The 27240-nt window shown below is 32.0% G+C and overlaps 1 protein-coding gene and 1 long non-coding RNA gene across 2 annotated transcripts; one reads left to right on the top strand and one right to left on the bottom strand.

Annotated features, from left to right (window-relative positions):
- Positions 1–6576: 6576 nt before the first annotated feature.
- Positions 6577–11041, bottom strand: LOC148278264 (uncharacterized). The gene is made up of 3 exons (XM_088231660.1): positions 10979–11041; positions 9541–10275; positions 6577–6715 (listed from the first exon to the last, which is right to left on the bottom strand). The coding sequence occupies exons 1-2, from the start codon at positions 11039–11041 to the stop codon at positions 9634–9636; spliced, it is 705 nt and encodes a 234-aa protein (XP_088087786.1). The 3' UTR covers positions 6577–6715; positions 9541–9633.
- An 8080-nt stretch (positions 11042–19121) lies between these two features.
- Positions 19122–21777, top strand: LOC148278263 (uncharacterized). Its single transcript, XR_015823238.1, has 2 exons — positions 19122–19294; positions 19823–21777. It is a non-coding gene; the product is annotated as an uncharacterized LOC148278263 (long non-coding RNA).
- The last annotated feature ends 5463 nt before the right edge of the window (positions 21778–27240 follow it).

Here is a 27240-nt window from a genome sequence, read left to right as displayed (position 1 = left end):
AATAGTTAAAGAGTTAAAGATCGTAAAAATAAAATTAGTATAACTCTTCTGGATTTTAATTTTAATAATATTTACCCTCGCTACGAGAAGAATGAATGTGACGCCAATACACCAAAAAATATGTATGGGAGTGAACAGGAAGATAGAACTCATAACAAAAAAGACAGAGACGCTGTTCTGTGACCGGCGTTTGTGAGAAAAGAGATTCAGTCGGTTATTGACAGTGATGAGGGATATGTGCGTAAGATGACCGGCGTATTTATGATTATTAATTTGTTTTGCTATAACAGGGCTAAATTACATGTTTATTTTTTTAAACTATGGAAAATTATTTATTTAACGGAATGTCTCCTTACTGTTTTTTTTTCAAATATCTGAACTATAGAATGTTACGTATTTTGCTTGTGGTAACACGATGTTACATCACCGCGCGCAAAGGAATTATTTAACGCAGTCTTTTAGGAGTTAAAAAGCTATCAGGTACTGTAAAATATTAACCTTTGTTTTTGTTTTTCTGTTAACCTCCCAAAATGCAGATTCGATGGTACACGTAGGTCGTAGGGACCGTCGAATTGTTGTCGTTATAAGATATTAAAAATTGTATAAATATTCTTAAAAAAAATATATATTAAACTCATGGCTGTCGAGGGTGGGGCAACGCTGTATACATTTCTGATTTCGGCCGATTCTTCAAAGAGCAAAGACATAATTTATATATGTACATGCAAACAGTATTTAAACTTTTTCGCTAGATGTCACTCTTTAAACATTAGAGAACGTATACGCTACTCACCACAAGATGTCGCTAATGGAAAAATCCAAAAGTAAATATTAGTTTTACAAAACAAATTTGGATTTCTTCTATTCCAAGGCGAATTAAAAATATTTTCTCAAAATTCATATCCATTATTTTAGTGGGGTATGCGAAAATAAAATGGTTATGCCAAGGAATGTTTCACAACCCATAAAAAATATGTTTATTACTACTTTGTTTATTTGCTCTACTCATTGAAATGTCTGCCTCAAAGGAAGTTTTATATAGTTACGCATAATTCAGAGAAATCTGTCACCAAAACCGTTTTATGGATTAAGAAATTGTTACAATTTTAATAAATCATTATTATTACATATTTTAAATTTTCATTTTACGATTTTATTTAATACCTTCATAAATTTTGCACGTATGGCGCATTTTCGCAAATATGATTCCGATAAGAAGGATAATTAATTGCTGCAAGATAAATGAATTATGTTCCTGATAATATGATAACAATAAGCACTTAGATAAGGGCATATAAAAATGTTAAATAAAATAACACCATGTTACGAGTATTTTACTGATTTTTTTTTAAAGAAAAAAATTCTTTTTATTTATTTGATTAAACAAATAAAATAATTTTCCTGTTTCCTCTAGGAATGTTTCAAAAGAGATGGATATTCTGTAAGAATATAACATTCTAGGCATTTACGGGGCTTATAACCTGTCGTCGCCTGGTTTAATCGAATTAAGTGGTTTATGTGCATGGTGTAATACACATAGAATTAAGAATAGTCCAGAAACCGCATACGCACATCAAACAGAAGGCGACTAAACTACTGAAAATGATTTGAATTCAACTATGCCGTTTTGTGTCCTTTTAAAGTGTAAAAATACTGCTAGGATCTTAAAGAAACATGATGCAATCACATTTCATGTGTTATTTGCAAATGTGTATGTAGCAAATGCATTACTTAAAAATTGAATTATGTTTCCATCCGTCAGATTGTCGAAGAAACAAAATGAACATTTCGTTAGTGTTGCCAGGGTAGTAATTTTTTTACCCTACTTTGCTCATCTAATAAGAGAACTAATGAAAATTGGATCTCGGATTAAACAACTCTATCGTGCACATTTGACGGACATTATCTTTAAAATATCAAATATTATTTAACATGATACAAAAATATCCGTTTTATGTAAAATAAAATTTGTTTTATATTTTAAATTTAAAGTTCATTAATTCAATTACTCTTATTAAATGACCCGTTACTTATCTACTCTGTTGTGTCAATCAATATTTCCGCGTGCACAATAAAATTTTAGAGAAATTAACATATTGCTTTTTTTACCTTATAATTAGTGTTATAATTATATTTTTTCCCATCGTGCAACATTACGCGGCAGCATCACAAATGCGCGTGGCGAAAGTGAGGCATAGTGGGGGAATTATTGGATACAGTCCGATGTATTCAAATATGATTCTACGCTCGTTCTGGACTATTTTTAATTCTATGGTAATTCATAAACCAGCAAATGACAGTCCATATAACATCGTGAGAATTTCTTCGTAACTGCTAAGATTTCAGTTTACAGTTTCAGTGCTGCAGAGCAGCGTTTATATTATAATTTTAAAAATACAAACAGGAATTTGTTGTCCACTAAGTCTAAAGACTTTTCGGTGGGACACATTTTTTTTATGACATGTTTATTTTACATTTATTTTATTTATATTTTACAAATTTATTTATAAACAGGCTCTATAAAATATCTAGAAGATATTTTTTTGGTTCTTTTTTTTCATTTGAAGATCTTTCATGCTAATGATGGTTTGTGGGAGATCATTGAACAATCTTGGAACAACGCAATTTAATTTTCGCTCTCCGAAGTAATTTGTAATTCGGGGAACAAACGGGGAGCCCTTAGTTTTTAATCTAGTGTTGTGAGTATGGGAAACTCTTTTTTTATATTACGGATCAACAAAGTGATCTACAATCAATTTGTAGTCACAAAGTTGTTTTACCGTCAGGACATTACAGAATTTAAAATTTAGTTTATTCGTGGTATATTCTAAGGAGCGTTGCCAACCCTACCGATTTTACGGCAGATCCTCCAATTTTATGGGCAAGCTATCGATCTACCGAATTCGATCGAGATTTTACCGAGTTTAAAACAATTTCTCATATAATAAAATACGTTAGATGCAGCACTAAGCAAGCACCCGTCTTGTGTTCCATTCAACTTAAGTTCCGGAACTTGACTTGTAGTCAGTAAATGTGAAGTAGCGTTCAGCAACATTCACAGTAAACTGGCATGGACCTTTTACCTTTTTTAGTCTACTGCGCATTTTGAACGGCAATGTTGACGCGACAACGTCGATTTTTCAAAACATAATTTCAAACTACCTAGAACTAAACTAATTTCAAACAATCTAGAACTAAAACTTCTAGAAATGGTTTTAACGATTAAATTTGGAAAAGTTGTCCATTAGAGCTACAATAATACGGACACGGACCGCGTCGCTAAGCATTTATCTTAATGATTTATTTTACATATACGGCAAAAATGAGCATAAATTATCTTACTGACAGATATTGCGCGGTTCAAGTTGGAAAAGAATCCAGTGATCTAGGTAGGATAACTTGTGGAGCTCCACAGGGGTCAATCCTTGGTCCACTTTTGTTCCTCATATATATTAACGACAATACTAAGTAGAGTCTAAGGGGTACTGTTCAATTGTATGCCGATGATACTGTTATTTTTTACAATAATCGTAACCTGAAATAATTCGAAAACATAATGGAGACAGATTTCAATAGTCTAGCCGACTGGATGAGATAAAAAAAATTAAGTTTTAATGTTAAAAAAACATGTTACATGATGTCTGGGCACAAACAAGACTAAAATATCAATATTTCCCTCGGAACTGGCTATATTGAAAAGACCAATGTAACTAAATACTTGAGACTATTTATTGACTCAAAACTTTCATGGAGCTACCAATTTGAGCATGTAAAATCAAAATAGCACCCGTAACTGGCGTTTGTATAGACCTCGAGTCTTGCTTCCTCATTCCGTTTTGTTTGCCGTCTACTACGCTTTGATTCATTCCCATCTATCTTATTTATCATACATATGGGGTTTTGCCAGCAAAAATCAGATCTCGGAAATACAAGTTCTTCAGAACAGAGCTCTAAGAAACATTTTTGGACTTAAACGGGTTTCCCATGTCAAGGATACCTACCGACAAACAAAGATACTTCCTTTCAAGATAATGTCACTGCATGACATAACCAATACTATTTTAAATATCATTAACTTTTCTGCTCACTCAAATTTAAAATACACATTTGGTCATAATATTCATAATTACAATACGCGTTATTCAAGGAATCTTAATGTGTCTAAGTTTCGCTCAACAAAGTTTGGCAGTAGGTCTTTGGAAAATATTGGCCATTCCGAATATAATAAACTGCCCGATGAGCTAAGACACGAAAAACAAAATAAAAAAGTGTCGCAATTAAAAAATATTTCTTAAATATTTTTGATATCGATAATTATTGATGTAGTTTATATAAGATGGTGTTTTATGTTTCTTATACAATAATGTTTTCTTTTTATTTCGGATGTATTAATTTGTATGATATTATGTATTGTCAAAAAAAGGTTTTTTCTTATGTACGGTCCCAAATGAGTTTCTAATAACTCCTGGGAGTATAAACTGTAATTTTTGCATTATATGTTTTATTAATAATAAAAAAAAAATATTTAAAAAATTGCCTCATAAACATTGAACCATGAAAAATGAAAAAAATATGTATTCAATAAAAATAATAACGTTGCATGGCAAAAGTAAACAAATAAATTCACAAAAGGAATTAAAAATATATACGTAAACAAGAAAAAGCAAAAAAAACTCAAGAGAAGAGTCCAAGACTTATATTACGAGAAAAGAAATAAAATCAAACTCGATTTATAACTTAATATCAAGTCCAGAACCAAATACATCAGCCTATTCCTTGAACTAATTACCTTGGATCTGTGGAGCTTGGGAACAGGCGAGTGCATAAGGTAGTCGGTTGGCGGGTATGTCGACCGGGCACACGAAGGCACACCAACTCCAGCAAATCTGGACAATCGATGAATGAGTTGATTACTTTATAAAGTAAAAATAAGTATCTTAGAATTCTTCTTTCGGAGAGTTTCAAATATTTAAGGAAGGTAACAATTAACTATAATTAAATAAAGCTGCCTGAATACGCAGTATGAAATTGGCATGTTTTAGAAATTTCTTCTGGACGCGCTCTAGTGAATCAGTAGCTCAATCACAAATAACTGCCGACGTGCTTAAAAACATGCTAAGCATTTGAGCGATCATAATGAACAATAATGAACATTCTAAAGTTATCGCAGTCAGAAGTCAACGCGTGTGTAATTTTTAAAGACTTAGGTCAACGCTCGTTTCGGTTTGTTTTTTGTTTTCCTCGTAAATAAATACAGTTCATTGGCAAAAAAATGGCGTTTACTTTAAAAAACAATATAATATATTACATTTGCAAAATAGTAAGGAGTATCTAATACAAAAAGTGAATATTAAATTACAATTACTATGGCGACTGCTTTTCTTGACATTTGGCTTGCCAACCGCCCGGCTAAATGCAATGAATAGCATGATAAATAATACATAAATAAATAAAAAATAGCAGTTCTGGAATATTTTCTATATTTACGCCGATGAAATTCAAATATGTGATTGCGCAGCAGGATTATACGTCGCGAAACATAAATATTTCGACTTTTAATATTAGGTGTTCGCGGATGTTTCATTGTGATCGCGAATACGATAAAAAACCATGGTGAGAAATTGTTATCACGTCGATAGTTATTTGTGATTGAGCAACTAGACGTATAATATTATTTAATAGGGCGACCAGAGTGGAGAAATATTTTTTATAGGCAACTTCTTACATGTAAAAATATTAAAAATGATATTAATGAAGAATAAAATGAAATAAAACTCTCACATTTGTTTACAAAAAAACTGTATTTATGTTAATATAGGAACAAAAAAATACAAAATGTGTACAAAAATAGGTTACGGTTGTGATTATTATTAAAATAAATAAAGTGTTATATATTCTTAAGTGAAATGTAAAAACTATCATACAGTTGTCATTACTACTTCAAAGGTAAACAAACTTAATAAATAGCTAATGCTTTTTTTTATCTTAAAATGTATAAACAATTTGGAAGTTTATCTTTTAAAATTATAATTACATTTAATACTACGTTTTGACAATCGTCTAAATGTCGATATTTTAACTGCGGTATCCAGCAATCCCAGTAATTTAAAATCTTACTGAGAGCCCATCGTCAGTGTCTCTTCAATAAACCAGAAAATCAGTATAAAGACATTAGTTCATTATAATGTTCAAGTCCAAAGAATAAGAACTATGGCAGACTTATTGCTAAAAGCAATACCTACACTTATTCTTTTTTCGATAAAAATATCTTGGTGGTTTTTCACGTTTTTTTACGTGTCAAAAACATAGATAATATGTATGTAATAATGTTTTTCTTAGTTTCTACAGATCAAAAGATTGACAAACGCGTTTGATTTAAAACTTGGGGTACCCAGATTAAATTCACTAAACCATCTAATAGAATTATTTATCACATTTTTGTATCCGTATCCTTCAAACGAGGAAAATAAATTAAACATAATTAAAAAGGAACATGGTAACAGCTAAATTTAAAAGAATCGTAGAAGTGGTATTAAAAGGACCCCCAAAAGCCAAGACGCTGGATGGGACAAGGTAGCTAAATTGCACAAGTCTTTATTATCACAAGCTTTGCATGTCTCCACTTCTCTTTGCGCGAAAATTTGGCAAAGTTTCTCATCATTATTGTCGTCAGTCACCAACTGGCATCCCCGTTTAGTCTTCTTTGTATCTCCATCTGGAAATTAACACTAAATTAGAATTGAAATACAGATGACAGCTTTCCAAAACACAATATAACTAATATTAGCTTGCTCGGGCGGGTAGAGCAATACCCAACCTGCCACATGTTTAGTATAAAGTAAAAAATAATTTTCAAAATATAAAATTGTTGTCATAAAAAAATTAAAACACATATTTAAACTAAAAAGTAATGTGAAATTAAACAAAACGAAGGTATGACATAAAAATACAATGGTCGCTGTGTCCAATGCTGTCAAAACCTTGATTCCCTGGCTAGCTTATACTAATGAATTACGCCGCAAAATATTTTTCAGTCTGCTCTCACTTAAGAGGTTGCAAAAATTCTTACCCATTAATACTAAATGCACCCTTGTACAAGCATTACTATTACCCATTCTAGATTACGCTGATGTTTTCATGACTGATTTAAGTTGTGAGCAACTAGATAAACTTGAACGACTTCAGAATACATGCATAAGGTACATTTTTGGTCTTAGGAAATATGACCACATTTCTGAGTATCGTAGGCAACTGAAGTGGCTCAACATTAGACAGCGGAGAGACTATCACTCCCTCTCACTTCTGTTCAATGTACTTCATAGTCCTAACGCTCCTATATACTTGCGTGAAAAATTTCAACGCTTATCAGTTCATGGTTTACCTCTTCGTTCTAATTCTCAAGGCACTCTCTTAATACCCATCCGATATTCCTCTTTCTTCTTTAACTCATATAGTGTCCATGCGGCTCGACTGTGGAATCATCTCCCATCCACCATCAAAGATGTTAATACATTATCTCTGTTTAAATTACGTCTGAAGAAACATCTCCTTTCTCTTCCTTAATCTTTCCTCCTTTCCTCCTATCCTCCTTTCCTCTTTCCTCTTTTTTTTCCTTTTTCCCATTGAGTAATAGTTTTGATTTAAGGTTATTTATTAAGTTTATTTTTGTTTTAATATATCTTTAACTTTTTAATCTTTTTTTCTATTGAATATGTTCTGTAACTTAAATTGTAAAAATAAAACTTTTATTTTATTGGTTGGTTGGAAGAAATTGCCATTTGGCAATAAGCCCGCCAATGTACAAATAACATTATGTACAAAAAGTGAAATAAATAAATAAATAAAAATTCCCAGAATTGTTACACCAGTTAGCTGATTTCTAATATATATATTTTTAACAATGAAAAAGAATTCCATACATGCAACAATGAGAAAGTTGAGCACTACGGGAAATTAGATTTAAAAAATGTTTTCTTACACGTGGTAAAAATTACAGCATTCAATTCAGTATCAAAGATACTCAAAAACGAACTTCTTTTTTAATTGACCTGGTTCGAATTACGTAACAAGCTCTTAAGAATCAACCAATAATAGTGGTGTGATAGATGCCCGGTTTCCGGGAAGCTAACTCACCAAACGGCAGAACTCTCCGACTAGAACTTATGATGTCACAGGGAGAGTCATTTCAAGATTACACCACTTAAAAGAATCATAGTATCGATACTGCGATAATAAAAATTAATGATATATTTTTACTAAGTTTCATAGTCTATTAACAAATTTAAAAAAAAAACACTGAACTTAATCTTTATGCCTATACATTAGACATAAAAAAAAGGGTAATTTGTTCTACTCGTATACAAGTATTTAATAAAATTTAGTAAAATATTTGACCACAAAGTTAATGCTTTAAATATTAATAAATATAACAATGTTCAAAATTTTTATACTTCTTCATGGACCAGGTGGATTTATCAACAATATTTTGAATTAGTCCAAATTTTTGTAAACAAGTACTGGATTCAACTCCCCGGGGAGCTGTTAATATTAACCAATTACAGCAAAGATGTAGAAAATTTTAAAAAAGGTAATAAAGAAGTCTAGGCGCCTACAGGACTTATAACCTGTCATTGGCTGGTTTAAGTGGCCACTTTACACACTGTGTAACATTTACCATTCTGCCCATATTTGAACATCTACATTCCTTAAATTATTTCGTCTGTTGATGTTTGTGAAGTTAGTTAGCCTAGTATGTAGGTGAAATAATTCAACTAGATTAATCTTATCCGCATTAATAAAGGTTTCAGCTCTTTAACTTCACAGTTGAATCCGACCCTTGTCTACAAAAATTTGGACTAACTCAAAATATTATTAGTCTTCAACATGAAACATTTATAGCCTTATTCAAGTTCACAATGAAATTGTGTCATGATGTTAATAAGAAATTGTGTAAAACCGATTCGAAATGAAGTGGAAAATAAAACTTATAAAACTGAGTAACAGTGTAAATATTAAAACAGGAATTAGAAGAAGTTAGTATTAGTGTGGGGTTTGAACCGTCAGTAGGGTCGCAGTGAGTCACGTCTTGCTGGAGGGTGTGATTCTATAAAATGCTGCGAACGCCCAGTTGCATTCCACCGGCAACACTACTGACTAGTCCAACTCGTTAGCGCCCACGCCACGAACCCTGGGCAACGGGATCACACTCATAACGATGTGATCACGGCAGATAACGAGGGGATGAAAGGCGAGTTTCTGGTGCTCCAAACCAGAACCAGCCAGCCAAGGGAAGATAACCCTGACAGAAAAATCCACCAGAGAAGGCAATGGGAAACCACTCTGGTCATGTTTTCTCAGGAATCACTATGGCGAGCACATCTAATAAGCAGCTGTCCTGGCTACGGAGTAGCGCAGGACCGAGATGCTTCCGCTATAGTGATCGACAACGTCGGGGGACCTGATAAGGCACCACAAGAAGAAGTATCATTGTAAATATCAATGAATCAATGGAAATATTATTGAAAAATATAAAAGACTCACCCTTGTATATGATCTTCATACATTTGAATTTTTTTTCATCCTGTGACAGTTTTCTTCCGAAATATCTTATGTGGCTGTTTCCTGATACCTGAACTACTTGGGGTACCATCGGACTATCTTTCGGAGGAGCTGGTGCAATTGGTGGTTGTGTGGGTGGCTGAGTTGGTGGTTGAGTGGGTGGTTGAGTTTGTGGTTGTGTAGGTGGCTGTGTTGGTGGTTGAGTCGGAGGCTGTGTTGGTGGTTGTGTGGGTGGTTGAGTTGGTGGTTGTGTTGGTGGCTGTGTTGGTGGTTGAGTCGGAGGCTGTGTTGGTGGTTGTGTGGGTGGTTGAGTTGGTGGTTGTGTTGGTGGCTGTGTTGGTGGTTGAGTCGGTGGCTGTGTTGGTGGTTGAGTCGGTGGTTGAGTTGGTGGTTGAGTTGGCGGTTGAGTTGGGGGCTGTGTTGGTGGCTGCGTTGGTGGCTGCGTTGGTGGCTGTGTTGGCGGTTGAGTTGGCGGTTGTGTGGGTGGTTGAGTTGGTGGTTGAGTTGGTGGCTGTGTTGGTGGCTGTGTTGGTGGCTGTGTTGGTGGTTGAGTTGGTGGTTGTGTGGGTGGTTGAGTTGGTGGTTGAGTTGGTGGCTGTGTTGGTGGTTGAGTTGGTGGTTGTGTGGGTGGTTGAGTTGGTGGTTGAGTTGGTGGCTGTGTTGGTGGCTGTGTTGGTGGTTGAGTTGGTGGTTGTGTGGGTGGCTGTGTAGGTGGTTCTATCGCACACTCTTCCTTCGTTGTTTCATTTGTTATTTTCTCACAGTCGTCACAGGTATAGCACTCTAATGCGAGCCCTGTAATTAATTATAGAAAACGTCATTTAGTCTTCATTTTATTGCCCAACTAAGTTATATTAATAAACTATCACTGAAAAAAAAAATCTCCACGATGAAAACCTTTCTTATTGTGCCCTTCATTATTCAGCTAATTTCAAACCTTTGCTCATCGATCATTACTGTACGGAACAAATTACGTCCTTTCCCTCACAACGCTAAATCATCAAACGGTGATTCTAATAAATGTAATCTAAAATACGTTATCCGTTTTTTTCCATATTTTTTCCGAATATTTAAAAAAAAGAAAGAAATATTACATAACACAACACTGAAGTTACTGAAAATCAGTACTATCTTACCCGTGGTGTGGTGGTTAAGACGCTTAACTCACCCAAGGAAGGTTTCGAGTTCGATTTCCGATAAGAACATATTTTTTTTTTTTTAATATTCTCAAGCTGTTATGTGCTGTAATTCACCACCGTATTTTCATTAGGTGTTATTACATAGTTATAAAATAAAATAGTTTCTGCAATCCAATACATTTTTAAAAACATGAGTAATTTGTTTTAATGTTTTTATTTGTAGACCTAATTTTTACAATACACTCAAAACCTTGGAGGGGCGTTTTCGATTCAATCCTGACTGAGGAAATCGAGTGAAGAAAGGTCCGCCCAGCAGTGTCGTGGTTGGCGAATTTGCCAGCCATGGTTGACTCCCGGGTTTGATTTCTGGCGCGGGTGACATTAAATATGTTCAAAAAGTGGTTTTACAGTACAACATTCCATAATCAGACAAAAATGGCATTGATAATCTAAATTGTTGTAATAATTTTTTTATAAAGTGGCATAAAAGTAATGGGTTTTTGAAATTGAATTGTATTCACGTAATCGCAATATGGTTATAAAGAAAAATGACTTATGGACGGATATAAAAATAAAACATTTTGAAGGAATTTTTTTATCGATAGAGTTGTAGAATACCTCCACTAAATTTCAAAGAGAAATACGAAAAACTTCAAAAGTATCCGCGCGTGAACGCTTCTCCTCCCCATGCGTTACAAATGGAAATAGGAACGTACGCCAAAATAAATTCTGAAGCAGTGATCGGAAGTGAATACAGCGACAGGAACGGCGTAACCCTTCACAGACGAAAGAGGCCCCTAAAACCAGAAGGGGACAATTGATGGAGGAAAATCAGCTTTACGATAAAGATGAAGGCTTATTGTATGGGCCTGATATAGCCGGTTAACCCGTGTGTAATTTAATCATTGACTTGTCAAAACTCAACACGGTTTTCTCAAAACTGCATTTTCACAACTGCCGTACAAGATTACCTAAAAATTATTCAACAGATTTCGTTCAAACTTTGCGGATATATAAACTCGCTTCTCTATAAATTAAATTGTATTAAAAAATAAAGAAAAAAAAACATAAGTAAAATATTACAAAAAAATTGCGAAAATTATTGTATTTATTTTTCAAAGCGAGCAAATTTTTTAAATTTGCATTTTATGTAAATTTAAATGTATTTTGTTTTCATTTTGTTGAATATCTAAATCTACAGCAACCTACATCGTAGGGCAACTACCGTGGAAACTTTCTGGGAAGACTGAGTCACAACTCCGCCATTAAAAAAAATAAATAAAATAAAAATCGTTTTCTTTAAAACATTATTAAAGCGCAACTAAAGTTTTGCAAATTTAGAACCATTAGATTTTTGTTAAAAAATCCTGACAATTGGATAATTTTTGCCCATCAAAATGTATATACATATGAATATTCCTTTAGAAAAAACGCGATTCCGCTTTTCTGAAAACAAAAGTATTCTCGTATTTTCTCCCTGGATTATAGCACTAGAGCAATGATTTTTTTACACACTGTAGATATTATCTATTGGCGCGTCTTTATTTATTTTTTTGATAAATTGTTTCTAATGGGAGCTAAAACCGTGCAAAAACCCACAAAAGCGCCTAGTTTTATCTGCCGTTTTTCGCCGGCGTTCGATATACAAATACAAAAAATAATTTCGAAAAACGTAAAAGATACCGTCCCCTAAAATTTTATTCTAAAAAAAAACAATCGGTTCAGTTTTGGGGTGCGGGAAACGAGACAGCGAATCGTCGAATTTACAGTGAAAGGGGCAATGAAAGCAATATTAAAATAATTACCAGTTTATGAAATCGACATTTCAATAAGCTACTCGTTTGACTAAAAATAAGTTTTTTAGTATGACCGCCGATATGAAGACCATCGGTACTTCGGGCGCGAAGGGAGTGCTTCCTCTGTTATTTTTCTTTGGTGGGCGAGGATAAGAGTGTAACTGTACTACTTGGACTGACTATTTGTACCACTCAATGAATGATAGACATAAGTCTACTTATGTTACTGGGACCATATTGTACCATTTGTGCCACTGAAAATATGACACAAATGTGGATTTTTATTTTATTAAAACCAAAGTCCAATAAACACAATGTTCATTTTTACGTAGTAGTCATATACGGGTACTGTTCATACCATTGACGCAGGCATACACAGGGAACATTTTCTCATTTGAATCGTAAAATGAACGAAAATTCAGTTTTACCGAAGATCTCATTGTCCCCGGACTGACGCCTGAATCGTAAGCTTGATCACCTTATCTTTATGTTAGACGGTTAAAAACACTTAATATATAAAACATGCGTACCAATGCAGTACCGATGCACCATGGGGTTGCGGATGTGGATACGATAATAATGATTTTTATTTTTTATCGATACTTTCTAACAAACTGTTACATTTGAAAAAAAAACCTTTAAGATTTGAACTATACTGCGAGTTTTCTATTTAATTTTTAAGAAATCACCCGACTCGCAAAAACGACATATCGTATGAATAACACCGATCATTGAATCATTGTTATACTTTTTGACACGTTTAAAATTAACTACCCGAGGAAAGCGTGTGATTTGTGATTAATCTAACGTTTAAACCAAATGACTGATTGATAAAAAAAAATCCAACAAGGAGGGAAAACATTTTTGAGAAGGGAATATGGTAGTCTAGGTATTTACATGGTAAACCAGCCAATGACAAGTCATAAGCTTTGTACATATTCCCCTTTTAAAATGCAATTTAGACCTTAGTATCTCCCTAGAGATTGAAATCCTGCCTGTCTGCAAACATTTGAACAGACTCAAAGCATTGTTAATACTGTATCGAATCAGAATTATACCAAATTTAGTTCAACTTTTTAAAAATAAGGAAATTCAATACTTCGGTGTAATTTCAAAATTAATAAACTTTGAAAAAATCAAAGCGCTGATAAGGCGGTGCATTAAAATAAAAATTTACAAACTTATTTCGATAGTCAATTAACGAATATATTTTTTTAAAACCACTGTTTTTTCTCAATCACTACTTCTGTTTTAACATCTATTTCTTAGATTTCATCGGCCGTTTTCCCCGTTTCCCTTTCTAAAATTAATGTTTTCCGTCATTGTTGTAATATTTGATAAAGCTAGTTTCACACTTAAAACACAAATAGCATTAGGACCTGTGGGAGTCAGAAGTAACACCAGCAATAGAACTGCAGGAGGTAACATGATGAGATGGAAATTGATAACGACACCAAACTAACAACACTGTGGAATATTGTGGCTTCTGCTCTCCTTATATCGATCATATCTCTCTTATCGTCATGTGTATTTGTGTAGATAAAAGAAAAACATTCCATTGAAAGAATATCGAACTTTTTCAAGCCCGCATTTTATTATAAAGATACCTGTACCGAAAATTAAATATTTGATAAAGTCTATTCTTAGTATGTCCAAATGTTCGTTAGTAAATATTTAAAAAAATAGGTTAGTAAATAAAACATTAGAAGAACCTACTTAAGGATGAAGAAAAAAGATAGGACAATATGACAACACTGAATTTGGGCAAAGAGAAATCGGGTTTCTGGGCCCCAAAATATTCAATATGTTACCCAAACATTGCAAAACCGACCCGGATTCAATTTGATAAATTTGTAAAAAATTGGTTACTGTGGGTTTAGGTCGAGAAAAAAAAATCGGGAAATTTACTCAAAAACATTCTTAGATAATAAATGGAAAAAATTATATTGTATAACTGTATAGTTAATTAAATATTATTTTAAATTCATCTTTTAGATGATGAAGTTGGGTTAAGATTAATAATAAAAAAAAAGAGTTTTTTCACTTAACTGAATCCTTAATAATTATAGCAGCCAGCGACAGAAAAGTGAAACTGAGATAATATCACCTTTGTAAAAAGAGTGAACAATCAAATCTACACAACAGTTAAAATGTTTTTGACATTAACAAATGACAAACAATTTTTGTTTTTTTTTTTCATTGTCTTTTTTCAATAAAATATATACATTATTACAATATTAATACATTATAAAGAAAACAAAGTATTAAAATATATTTTGTCCCGAAAAACTATTCAATAATAGTTTGTCATTGGATGCTCAGACATAAGTTTTAATTAATTATAAAATATAAAAGTACAGACATAATAATGTATATGTATAAAATAATGAACATAAAATAATTAACAGATAAAAATAATTTAAAGAAATATTTTTTTTTAAAGTAAGAAAAGAGAGCAAAATAATACAATTAAAATTAAAGAATAGCAATTATCTTGAATAGATTTTAAATATAAGAAAAATAAATTAAACACATAGATAGTGTGTGCTCATAAATGTAATCAAAACAAGATAAAAAATAAAACAAAGTAAATCGAAAATTTCAATTCATATCTAGAGAAACAATAAAAATAATAAGAAAATTAAAAGTACATATTAAAATTAATATCTAAAAAATGTATGTGAATATTTTTTTAAAAATATATATTACAAACTAGAATCGAATGATTTAATTGAACAGTTTTACCTTTTATTAGATTTTTCTATCTGTGTGGGTGTTATTGCAAATTGAGAAATGCCGTTTTTGTGTTCGACCCATTTTCAGAAGGTGATTAATACATTTTTTTGTATGAAAGCGGTCTGGCTGTTTTTAGCAGAACATAGAATTTATCTTACTGTACCCGATAATATCAATATCTCATTTTTCCAAAATTGTGGACTGGCTGCTTTCTATATAACTACGTTAAATTCAACTAAATAACTAACCCTTAACTTAACTTAAAAAGTTAAGTATTTAAAAAAAAAAATAAACTTAACCCAACCTATTCTAGCCTAATCCGGCAGTTTATGGTTCAGCCATTTCAGAAGGACTATCTAAATTTATTAACGGAAACCGAACCGGCCAAGCCATTCAGGTGAATGCCAACAGCCTAGCCGCTCTGTTAAATGGCCTATTTAACTATTTGGCGGCGACATAAATATAATATTTAGGGACTGCCGAAGCGAGTACAAATTAAGTGGTATATTTGAATGAATGATTTTTCTAATAGTTAGTTCATTATAATTCAAAAGGTACTTCGTAGGAATTAAGTTTTTGTCTGTGTCCGGGAGGATAAAGAAAACAGTTCTACGTGTGAAATAAAACCAGAATACTGGACGAGTGTTTTTGACTCGGTGGCTTCTCTCAGGTAAAATAGTTGAAAATAAAAATCAAGTGTGGAAAAGTCTGCCTCGTAGTGTAACGTTTGGCATGTTCGCCTACCATGCATGAGGTTTTGAGTTCGGTTTCTGAAAGAGTTAACACGAAACATATGCACTGAAAACTGCAATATTTCCCTGTCCCTGGACTGACACCTGAAGCGTGGTGAGGAAATTTGATGGTTTATCTTTTTTTTTATTTGTTAATGAACTATTTAGCTAAGCCAATAAAAAAAGTTATCTTATTATTAGCTATGTTTTTTTTAAGTTTTGTATTTCTGAAATTACTCCCTATGTGACGTCAGAGATTCTCTTCCGTTGATTCTCGGTCAGTTGTGCCGATTGGTCCTTTGACGATAAGTAAATTGGATATCTCCCACACCTCTCTTAACATTGGTTGATTCATATGAACTAGTGACAGGCGCCGTGGCGCAGTTGGTTAGACGGCCAACAGTGAAATTGGCGTCGTGGGTTCGATTCCCGCCAGTTGCAATAAAAATATCCAAGAAAGATGTTTTTCTCAATTAGTCCGGGTGTTGTGGTGTATTTTTTATTACCTCCTTCCATATCCCCTCTATCCCACCTGCTGACAAGCCTCAAAATAGAGGCTTAGTGGGTTATTCCTTTAAAAAAAAAACGTCTCTCAAAGTAGTTCGTTTTTATCAAAATATTTTTTATTGTTATTTTCGTACATTTTCAAGTAACTTTGGCGTATAATTTAATGCTCTTATTTTTACCGCGCCTTAGAAAACATTTTTTGGATACAGTTTCCCGTACGGCTGAAGTTACTTATTGAGATACAGTGCATGTTTTTTTCCAATGGAGTGCCCTATGAACAGTCAGGTGCAGATAGAGGTTTGATGATGATGGTAAAAATCCATTAAATACATTAATTATGCAGACCGATTTCTGAACTTGACCTTCCTTTGTCGAGGTTTAAGCTAACACGAAATATTTCAGAACTTGACTGTTCCTTTGTCGAGGTTTAAGCTAACACAAAATATTTCAGAACTTGACTGTTCCTTTGTCGAGGTTTAAGCCAACACGAAATATTTCAGAACTTGACTGTTCCTTTGTCGAGGTTTAAGCTAACACGAAATATTTCAGAACTTGACTGTTCCTTTGTAGAGGTTTAAGCTAACACGAAATATTTCAGAACTTGACTGTTCCTTTGTCGAGGTTTAAGCTAACACGAAATATTTCAGAACTTGACTGTTCCTTTGTCAAGGTTTAAGCTAACACGAAATATTTCAGAACTTGACTGTTCCTTTGTCGAGGTTTAAGCTAACACGAAATATTTCAGAACTTGACTGTTCCTTCGTCGAGGTTTAAGCTTACACGAAATATTTTAAATGTTACCAAGCCTAAACCCAAATTACAAATAGGTTGTTAAAATATATCTACTATAATGTGTTTAGTGTTTCACGCCTAGACTTCAAATTCTCAGAACAGTAATAATCAAGTAGCTATTAGATTAAATGTCATTAGAATTATTATACATTTTTACTTAAGAACTGTTTTCATATCTCCAATTTTGTTATTAACTGTACGAAGATAGAGCCTTAACATAGTAACAGTCATGTTCTAAAACCGGTCCGTATGTTAACTTTATTTTACGGATTTTCTAAAAAAAGTTTATAATGTATTTTTGTAATTTCTTATTTTTTTTTTACATATTCATATTATAATATACACCCCCGGCAACATAAAGAGCCGAAAAACTAATTAAATACAAAAATTCCCGTTAGGTGTTTAAAGTAATTGAGCCTAGGTTGGAGTCATGGGTTATCACTTCTAAGAACAAATTAATAGCTACTTACGAACCTGGAAAGCCCTAAATTTCTTCAGTTATACACCTGATTTGGTAGTGATTAGTCGTTTTCTCGGAGTGTCCCTATTTTATTAAAGCTAAATGTCTACGAGACTTAAACTCTCGTTACAAAAAAACACTAATTTTATTTTTAAAAAATTTTGTAATCCATGTCAATTTGTAACTCTTTTGTATCGTATCCTACTGGTGCATGACAGTTTTCGGACGTCTGCTATCATGATGTTCAACTTTATTTTATTTAAGTTTCACTAAAGACTTGACATACCAATGCCACAAGTTCTTCAGCCAAAAAGTTCTTCCTCTCCTATGCCCCCTTCTGTTTGCAATTTTGCCTTATACAATAAGATGTAGGATCTCATATTTCTCCGGGTGTCTTATGATGTGTCCAAAATAATGCAAGTTTTATTTTCTTTATACATCTTACTCATCACGTCTTCATTTCAGACTCCATCTAGCCATTGAATTTTGAGGATCCTTCTGTATCCGCACGGCTCAAAGGCATCGATATCAACCCCGTATTACGACACTGAAACCACTACTAAAAGTGTGTTCGTGATGATTTGTTTATTGGAATCTCTTTCTACCACATTGAAAGCTCAATAAATTATTAAACAAATGTTTTTAGTTAACGTAATCATTTTACCCTTACATTTCGATGGTTTATCGCCAATTAATTATTATCTCAAATAAAATTTTAATATTCGTATATTTTAATTAATATTTTTTTTCTATTTTATTTTATTTGGAAGTTCAACAAAGTTACATACTATTTGTAAGTAAGCATCGGTATCATTCTTTATAAAAATCCTCAGTTGTGGAACTCCACCGTCTTTCATAAATTAAATAAAATAAATGTGTGGCTTAATTAAATAAATTTGAGTATTAATTAAGATATAGTTAAATATAAGACTCATTGTTTTTTATAGAAATGAAAAGAGAAAATAAGAAAATACATAAAATAAAATATTAGACATTTGATTTCAGAAACACAGCAATATTTTTAAAATAATCATTCAACATATTACAACAGAGATGAAGAACATTTTAGAGATGGTATTATAGAAGTCTAGACATTTACAAGGCTTATGACCTGTCATTGGGTGGTTCAAGTGGCCACTTTACACACTGAGTAATATTCGCCATTATGCCCATATTTGAATACCAGAAACTTAAAAGGGTGTAAGTGCCATAAATAACGAAAATGATTTTATTTAAGAAATGGATAGTATGTGCCAAGGCCAATGTCCTACAGAAGGGTATAAATGCCATTGTAGTACAAATAATATTTTATAAAAAATTCTAAAGATGGCGTTGGTTGTAAGTACCAACATCTGTTTTCCTTTAAAAGGTGTTAAGTGCCATCGCCAGTCATATGCTATTTGTATCAAAATGGTTGACAATGAACCGGTCTCTGTGAATAGTGGTGGCGTTAAAAGACGTAAAAAGGGGGAAAAAAGTGCCCAAGTGGCCCGAAAGAAGCTAAAAGATTCTGGACAAGAATATTTTACATCCAATAGAAAGTTGATTCCTGCAAAACGACCCCCAAATCAAGAGGTTTGTACATTGTTTTAAATCTTCACCGGTTGTCTCTACTAGATAAAATGTCACTCATCATGCGCTAGGGATGTGCCAACCTGTAATTTTCTGCCAACCATGACATAGTTTAAATGGAGTATTTGTATTGAATTCAATTTTTTAAATCTCCCGGTCAGAGGTATTTGGGTGAAACTTTATTTTTACTTGTTTTTAGGAGAGCAAAAAAAAGAATTTAAAAATATATTTTTTATTATAAATTCGTTTAAAGATAATTAAACCTTAATAATTATATTTTCATGGATATTTTCGTAAATATTATTATTAATGTGTAAATAACTATGTTAACGGCATATCAGAAAATAAGTTACGCCCTAATGATTGCAACCGGGAGAAATTACTATATCATTATTACACTCCACCACATTTAGTTCCTCTAGTTTAGTTTCTACTGAGTGATAGATATTGACCCTAAGTCCCTAAGATACGCCCACGGTTGCGTACCTATATTATCTATGTTGCTTTCATTCACTTCATTTTTTATTTTAGTGTATCTGCAAATGCAGCTATAACTGCAAAGAAATACCTTTCGAACAAAAGATGTCATTGTTCACGGAATTCTATGCGTTAAAAAACAATGAAAAGCAATCTTCTTTTCTGATGGGATTAATCCATTTGACAGAAATTAAAAGAAGAAGGCATGGAACCTATGAATCTCCTGCTCTAAGTAGGCGACAATGCACCGCATATTATATGCTTCCAGATGGCAAGGGAAATGTTGTCGGTGTGTGCAAAGCAACGTTCATGAACATTTTTTCCCTTTCTCCAAAAAAGATTCAAGTACTACTCGATAAAAAGAAACAAGGACATACAACCTACTTGGAATCAAGAGGAAACATCAATAAGAAAAAACGAAAATATTCAGACGAAGATGAGGATGAAATTAAACAACATGTAAATATGTTTCCCAGACTTGTAAGTCATTATGGTCGAGCGAGATCAGAGAAAGAATACTTAAGTCCAGATTTAAATATACATCGTTTGTTTAAAGCATTTAAGATATCTTTTCCGGAGTCAAAAGTCACATATAAGTTCTACTCTAAAATTTTTGGAAAGGAGTTTCCGAATTTAAAATTTGGCCAGAAACGAACTGATACATGTGCAACGTGCGACCTCTATGTTGCTAAAATAAATGCCGATCCATCTAATAAAACAATACTGAAGAATCAACTTGAATTACACCATCGAAAAGCAGAAAAAGCAACAAAACAGATGTCACTTGATATAAAAAAATCACAGATGCCGAGTAGTAATATATGCACTGCCGCCATGGACTTGCAACAAGTTTTGCTGACACCAACTTTAACTCATGGGCCCATGTACTATTCGCGACAATTATCAAATTTCAATTTGGGTGTGCATATCGAAAATACCGGTGATGGGTATATGCTTATGTGGCATGAAGCTATTACAGGAAGAGGGGGAAATGCGATAGCATCCTGCATTTACAAAATGTTTTCTAATAATTTTATAAGAAAGGAGAATCTCATCATGTGGAGTGACAATTGTAGTGGACAAAATAAAAATAAAATGATGATATTTTTATGGGCATATCTTGTGTATAAAAAAGTTTTTACATCGATAGAGCATAAATTTTTAATGAGCGGGCATTCATTCCTTAGCTGCGACAGGGACTTTGCTTTAATCGAAAAAAGGAAACGAGTAACACATTCCATTGTTCCTGCAGATCTTGTTGATATGATGAAAAATACTCGTGACAAGCAGCCTTTTAATGTTATTTCAATGACATCACATGATTTCATGGATTTTAAATTGGCTGCCGAAACATTTTTGAATACTACCACAATGCAGATATCGAAGGCTCATCGCTTGAAATTCGTAAGTGATAATCCTTTCGTTGTCAAAATGAAAGAGACCCACAACTCTATGGAGCCCTGGAAAATTGTAAGATTATTGAAGAAGAACAAAAAGTTATCGGATTTAGATAATTATTTCTTACCCATGCTGAATTGCAAGAGCAAAATAACAGAAGATAAGAAAAAAGATCTCAAAAATCTAATACCTTACTTGCACACGGAAGAACATAAACAGTTTTATAATAGAATTTTAGATATACACGATGTTGGGTGCTAAATAGTAATTATACTGAATTATAAATACCATGGGAATTTTCATCGTCGTCACATCACTATTATAGATAGATGAAACAGTGGATGTACCTATTTCTTTATTCTCACTAAGGCACTAACACCTTTATTGCTTTAGAGAGCAGGGCACTTTGGCCCTTTTAAAAGAAACTAACAACGGTACATGAGACTTTCTTTTAAATTATTTGTTTTTTTGATTTTATACTTAGTTTAATATGTCTTTTTTATATATTTTTTACTAAACTACATTAAAATATGCTCTTTTGTTGATTTGGCATAAAAATAAAATAATGTTTTCTTTGAATTATTATGTGTATTTTTAATTTCCCGTCTGCTTTCCTTTTTTGTCCATGGCACATAGAGCCTTTTAAGTTTCTGGTATTCATTTGAACATCTATATACCATCAATTCTTATATCTGTTGATGTTTTGTTTTTGATGATGTTTATTGTTGAATAATCATTTACCCTGTCAATATTTCTTTTTTTTAAGTATTTTGTTATAGTCTCGACATTCTTGCAAGAGGGTTAAAACATGCCATTTTGTATTGGAAAGTAACACGTGATCTCTGACGCCTACTGGCAACATTCTGTTTTTATTTTAAAAATAATGTGTTTGTTTAAAACAATTGGTAATTTTAAAAACGAATTTGAATGTGCTTATGGCCTGAATTGTTGGTTTAAATATATTTTGGCTTTTATATATTGATTAAACTTCTGAATGTATAAATAAAAATGAATGAACGAATATATGTAGTAGGTATTACGGGCGAACCGTGTATAGAAGCGATTATGCGCAGCTTACCATTATATTTGACCAACTATAATAATGTTTTATTGTAACTTTATTTACAGAAAAACAAATAAATAATGAACATTTATTTTTAAATCATTTCCACCGTTTGTATTTTTATCCTAATATAAATATAAATTTTAATAAAGCGCGCCCAGCGCCTGCGGTGAGCCAATAAACTAGCCGATTATTCCAGCTTATTTTTTCATACAAATAAGTATACTATATTTTGAATGTATTAACCCCAGCGCGGGTTTTTTCTCCTAGATTAAACTTGCAGATTACACAAATTATTTGAAGATTCTTGATTTGGAAAACAGTATTTCAAACATTTTTTCTTAAGGGCTATTTTTCTTTGAGGTGGAACTTTTGACATAAGACTATAATTACTTTCATGCGTCATATTGCAGGACATATAGCGCTCCACGCGGCCGTTTTTAGCACTAATAATTATTAGAACAATTCGGCCAGTTGACGTTACAATGGAATACCTAATATCGACTGAATTCATGGTGGTATTCCTTATTTATTTTTTAATGAATAATATATCTTTATAATATAATATATCACGAAATTACATTGTTTAAGTTAATGTCATGGATGAGAGTTGTTGTATCATACAGAACCACAGAAAAATATCAATTTATAGTATATATTGCTTACATTATATTATGTACCTCATATGTAGGTACAAATATATGATACTTTTTATAGCTTACCTCTAAATCAAATCACCATTCGCCACTGGTAGGTATGTATGAAAGCCTGTGACATATTCAAAATAAAACGTTATGTGCTATAACATGTATATACTCTAAGGCTATAACTTACTACTGTAATTGAGCGTCTTGGCCTGTTGTGGTTCAAACAAAGTACATTACAAAAAATAAATCACCGGAAAAAATAGATTAAAATAATAATTAGATTAAATATAATTATTTAGCTATGCTATCTCACCTGTTTTATGATACGATTAAGATATTACAGGATTTACCTACTTCGGTTTAAATTGATTATTAAAAAGAACATTTTATTTATTAGTAAAATACAGTTTTTTTTATAATTTTAAAAACCAGCGAAATTTATAAAAACATATAAGATCAAGTCATATCAAGTGTCGTCCGGTAAGTAGTTAGTCATAATTTGCTTTTTAATGATGATTTAAATGTGTCTCCAATATAATTTTTCATGTATTCAGGCATGTCACTGTAGTGTTAAAGTCCATTGAATAGTATTTTTTACTGTCGTGTATTTATTCTTGCTATTTATATGTAGTAAAGATGTTGTTGTCTAGTATTCTATGTAGGTTTTTTATTGATATTGTATGTATAATTTTTATCGTCTCAATTTCTTATCAAAGCTAAAGCATGTATATTTTGTTGTAATTATTACATGTGATTTTTTAAAACATTAATAATACACGTTTTTTATATTAAATGCCTTAAATTAGAGAATTAAAGAAGACAGCAGTATTACATTCTTAGGACCTCTTTCTGCTGTATTTTTTTTATGCTTAGAAGACAATCTTTCAATTCAATCGGGAATATATTTTTGGAGGAGTTAACACTCTCTCCAGGTAACTTTTTTATTTGCATTATAACAGCCCAGGAAGGCCAATTACAGTGATGAATTACAGCACAGAACACCCGGGCTTGAGAAAAATCACAATTATTTTTTGGGTTCTCACCGGCAATCAAAGCCGGAACCTTCTGTTTTCATATGTGTTGCAATAAAAAAAAAATATATATATAGTTATTAATATAATTTCTATAAATAGTGTATAATACTGTATTATTTGTTTCTAATATTATGTTTTCATACTTTTTCGGATTATAAACTGATATTATGTTTTATCGCAAAAGTGTTTTCTTTTTATATTTCGTTCTAAACTATTTTTTTAACTCCCGGGAGTACAACTTTTTGTTAATGTATTATATTATACGTTTTAATAGTATTTAAAAAATATTTTCATAATAGTTTAATAATAAATAACCGCAAGATTTCCTTATGTTATTTGTGTATTTTAACAAGTTGGGGTTTTGATCGTGAGTATTATTTAACAAAGTTCTTTTTAACATTTTAAATAACTGTTCTAAAAGAAATGGCGTATCTTATTTACATATTTTAATTTTTAAAACCAATGACTAAATATATATAGTCATAATCGGCAGAACAACGTAAGCGACATTTTTGGCGAATTGCGTTTTTTTAAGGAAAAGTGTTCCTTACTGCCCCCTGCACAAGTGTTAAAAACATCATAGCTCTATAAAATTCACCTGCCACATTGAGGGAAATTTATTTTTATTTATTTTAATTATCAAAGGGAAACAGCAGCCACTATGACAACAAAAAAAACAATATTTACAAACAAACAAAAATATAGGCCAGTTATAGTTTTCTATGTATTACTTCGTATCATTCAACTCTTAAAAAAAGAAAAAAAAAATTTAAGCTAAGCAAAAAAACGTAACCGATGACAATGTACGCGGTCACGCTAGCTCTCACCATTGTCAGAGTTATAGGAAAAACAGCGTAACCGCCACTATCTTAAAAGCGAAAGGTATTTAAACAATTTGGCTGTAGTTTTAGTACTGGAAGTAACCAACCATTAGTACCAAGTAGGTTTAGGTAGAGAAAAATCTGAAAATTTACTCAAAATACATTTTCAAATAATAAATTAATATTTTAAAACTGTATAGTAAATTAACTAGTAGGTAGTAATGTTATTGTTTATTTTTCATAAAAATGTCTGCCTTAAAACAGATTGTACCTAGTTAGGTAGACTAGACATGAACCAGAGAAATCTACTACCTGAGTGTGTATTTAGTAGATTTTTTTTTTTTTTTTAAAATTTATTTGGAAGTTCAACAAGAATATATAAAATACATACATTTTTAAGTAAGCATAACTAACGTTCTTTACGTATATTCTCAATTATAGAACTCCAACATCTTTTATAAATTATATAAAATAAGATTGTAAAATCAATTTAAGTAATGATAAAGATTAAGTTTAGTGAAAGGTAAAAATAAAGAAGGATTTTTTTTTTTTTTTAAAGAAAAGAAAAGAGAAATTAAAAACATATAAGATATAATAAAATAGACTAAAAATAATTTACATACACAAAAATAAGGTTTAGGCATTTGATTTAAGATACATAGTAATGTTTTTTTTATAACCATTTGCTCTATCATGATAAATGTCAATGTTAACTTTTTTTTCCATTTTGTTATAGAGTCTTAACATACTTGCAAGAGGGTTAAAATGTGCCATATTGTTTGTAAAAATTGGAAGGTAAAATGTATTAGGTGATCTAAGGCGCCTACGGGGAACGTACAATGACACATTTTGACTGAATCAACATTATTGTGAATTATATTATACAAGTACATCATAAACCTTATTATGTTTAAAATTTGATTTACTTTTTATATTAATTTTTAAAGTTCTCGTATACTTTTTATTTCAAACTTTTGTTTTATTTAAACTTTTTTTTTTTTTTTAATATTATGTTATATAATTTGTAGGCTTGATTATTGTTCCTTAGTTTTGAGTGCAAATATGTAGTTTAAAAAATATCAAACCTTATATGTTTATATTATAAATTTGTAAAAGGCAATTATGCCGTGTATGTTAATAAAAATAAAATAAAAATAAAAATAAAATTATCTATAATTTGTCTCCTAGTTTCAAACTTTTCAATTTTAAAATACTCCAAGCGCTCTTCATAACATTGAAGTATTCTGCCCATGTTACACTTAAACGACAAAGAACGAAGAAATTTTTTAGATAAAGTTATTGTTATTTTTGTTAATAAACTATTATTAGTATTATTATTATTCATATCATAAACCCCATTTATCGAATTATCTTTAAAAAAATTCATGGAACAAATTTTAAAAAAAACCCTTTCCTGCATAATTCACTATTTGTCGCTTACGTCGTTCTGCCGATTATGGCTAGATATGATAATTAATTTAAAAAATCAGATATTTGACGGTTTCTTTTAAGTCAAAAGAAAGATTACGTTTTATAATAGTTAATTAAAAGCTAAACAAAGCAAAGCTAACAAAGATATGATGAGGGTAAACAATTGGTTGAACGACAATTTGCTTAAGCTAGGGTTTCCTAGGACAGCGGTGCCCGTATTTTAACGGCCGTAGTGAACAGTGATGCGGTTGACAGCCGTCGGAACGGTGACTAGAAAGTGGTTTCCTATGAAAATAGTGTTGATAACACCGTTAAAAAATAAAACCACTCTCTAGTCACCGCTACGACGGCTGCCTACCGCATCACCGTTCACTACGGCCGTTAAGATACGGGCATCGCTGTCCTAGGAAACCCTAGCTTTACTCTCAATGCAGAAAAAACAAAGTTTATCTGTTTCAGCCCATCTTCGGTGGGACAACCAAACTCCGGGTATGAACTAAAATTACATCATTGCATAAATAATGTAAATTGTAAATGTACACTATTGGAAAATGTCACCAGTGTAAAATATTTGGGTTTAAAAATAGATAAATTTATGAGATGGAACCTACAAACTAAAGAAATTTCTAATAAAATAAAACGTTTGATTCATTTTTTCATACCTTTAAGAAATATACTAACGATTAAAGAACTAAAACAATTGTATTATGGATTGGTAAATTCAATACTGACGTATGGTCTGATTGGCTGGGGAAGCTGCACTAAAACGACTATGGCTTCAGCAGCTTTAGCTCAAAAATCAGTGTTAAGAGTTATATTGAAAAAACCATACCGATACCCGAGTGATTCGCTCTTCAAAGAATTTCAAGTGCTGGATATTCGTCAACAGTATATATTGAGGTCAGTAGCGGTCACACATCTCAACAGGGAAAAATACGCAAGGGTTTGTCATGTTCATAATACTAGACACTCCAATAAGGATCTGATTCTACAGAGAGGAGTCAATACTTTTTTAGCTCAAAGGCAGCAATATTATATAGGCCCGAGGGTATATAACCTTATCCCAGTTTCGTGGAAA

This window comes from Micrasema longulum, unplaced genomic scaffold (assembly GCF_059751315.1).
Source record: "Micrasema longulum isolate JH-2025_06_02 unplaced genomic scaffold, ASM5975131v1 h1tg000900l, whole genome shotgun sequence".
Lineage (NCBI taxonomy): Eukaryota > Metazoa > Arthropoda > Insecta > Trichoptera > Brachycentridae > Micrasema > Micrasema longulum.
This window is presented reverse-complemented; position numbering and strand designations above follow the sequence as displayed.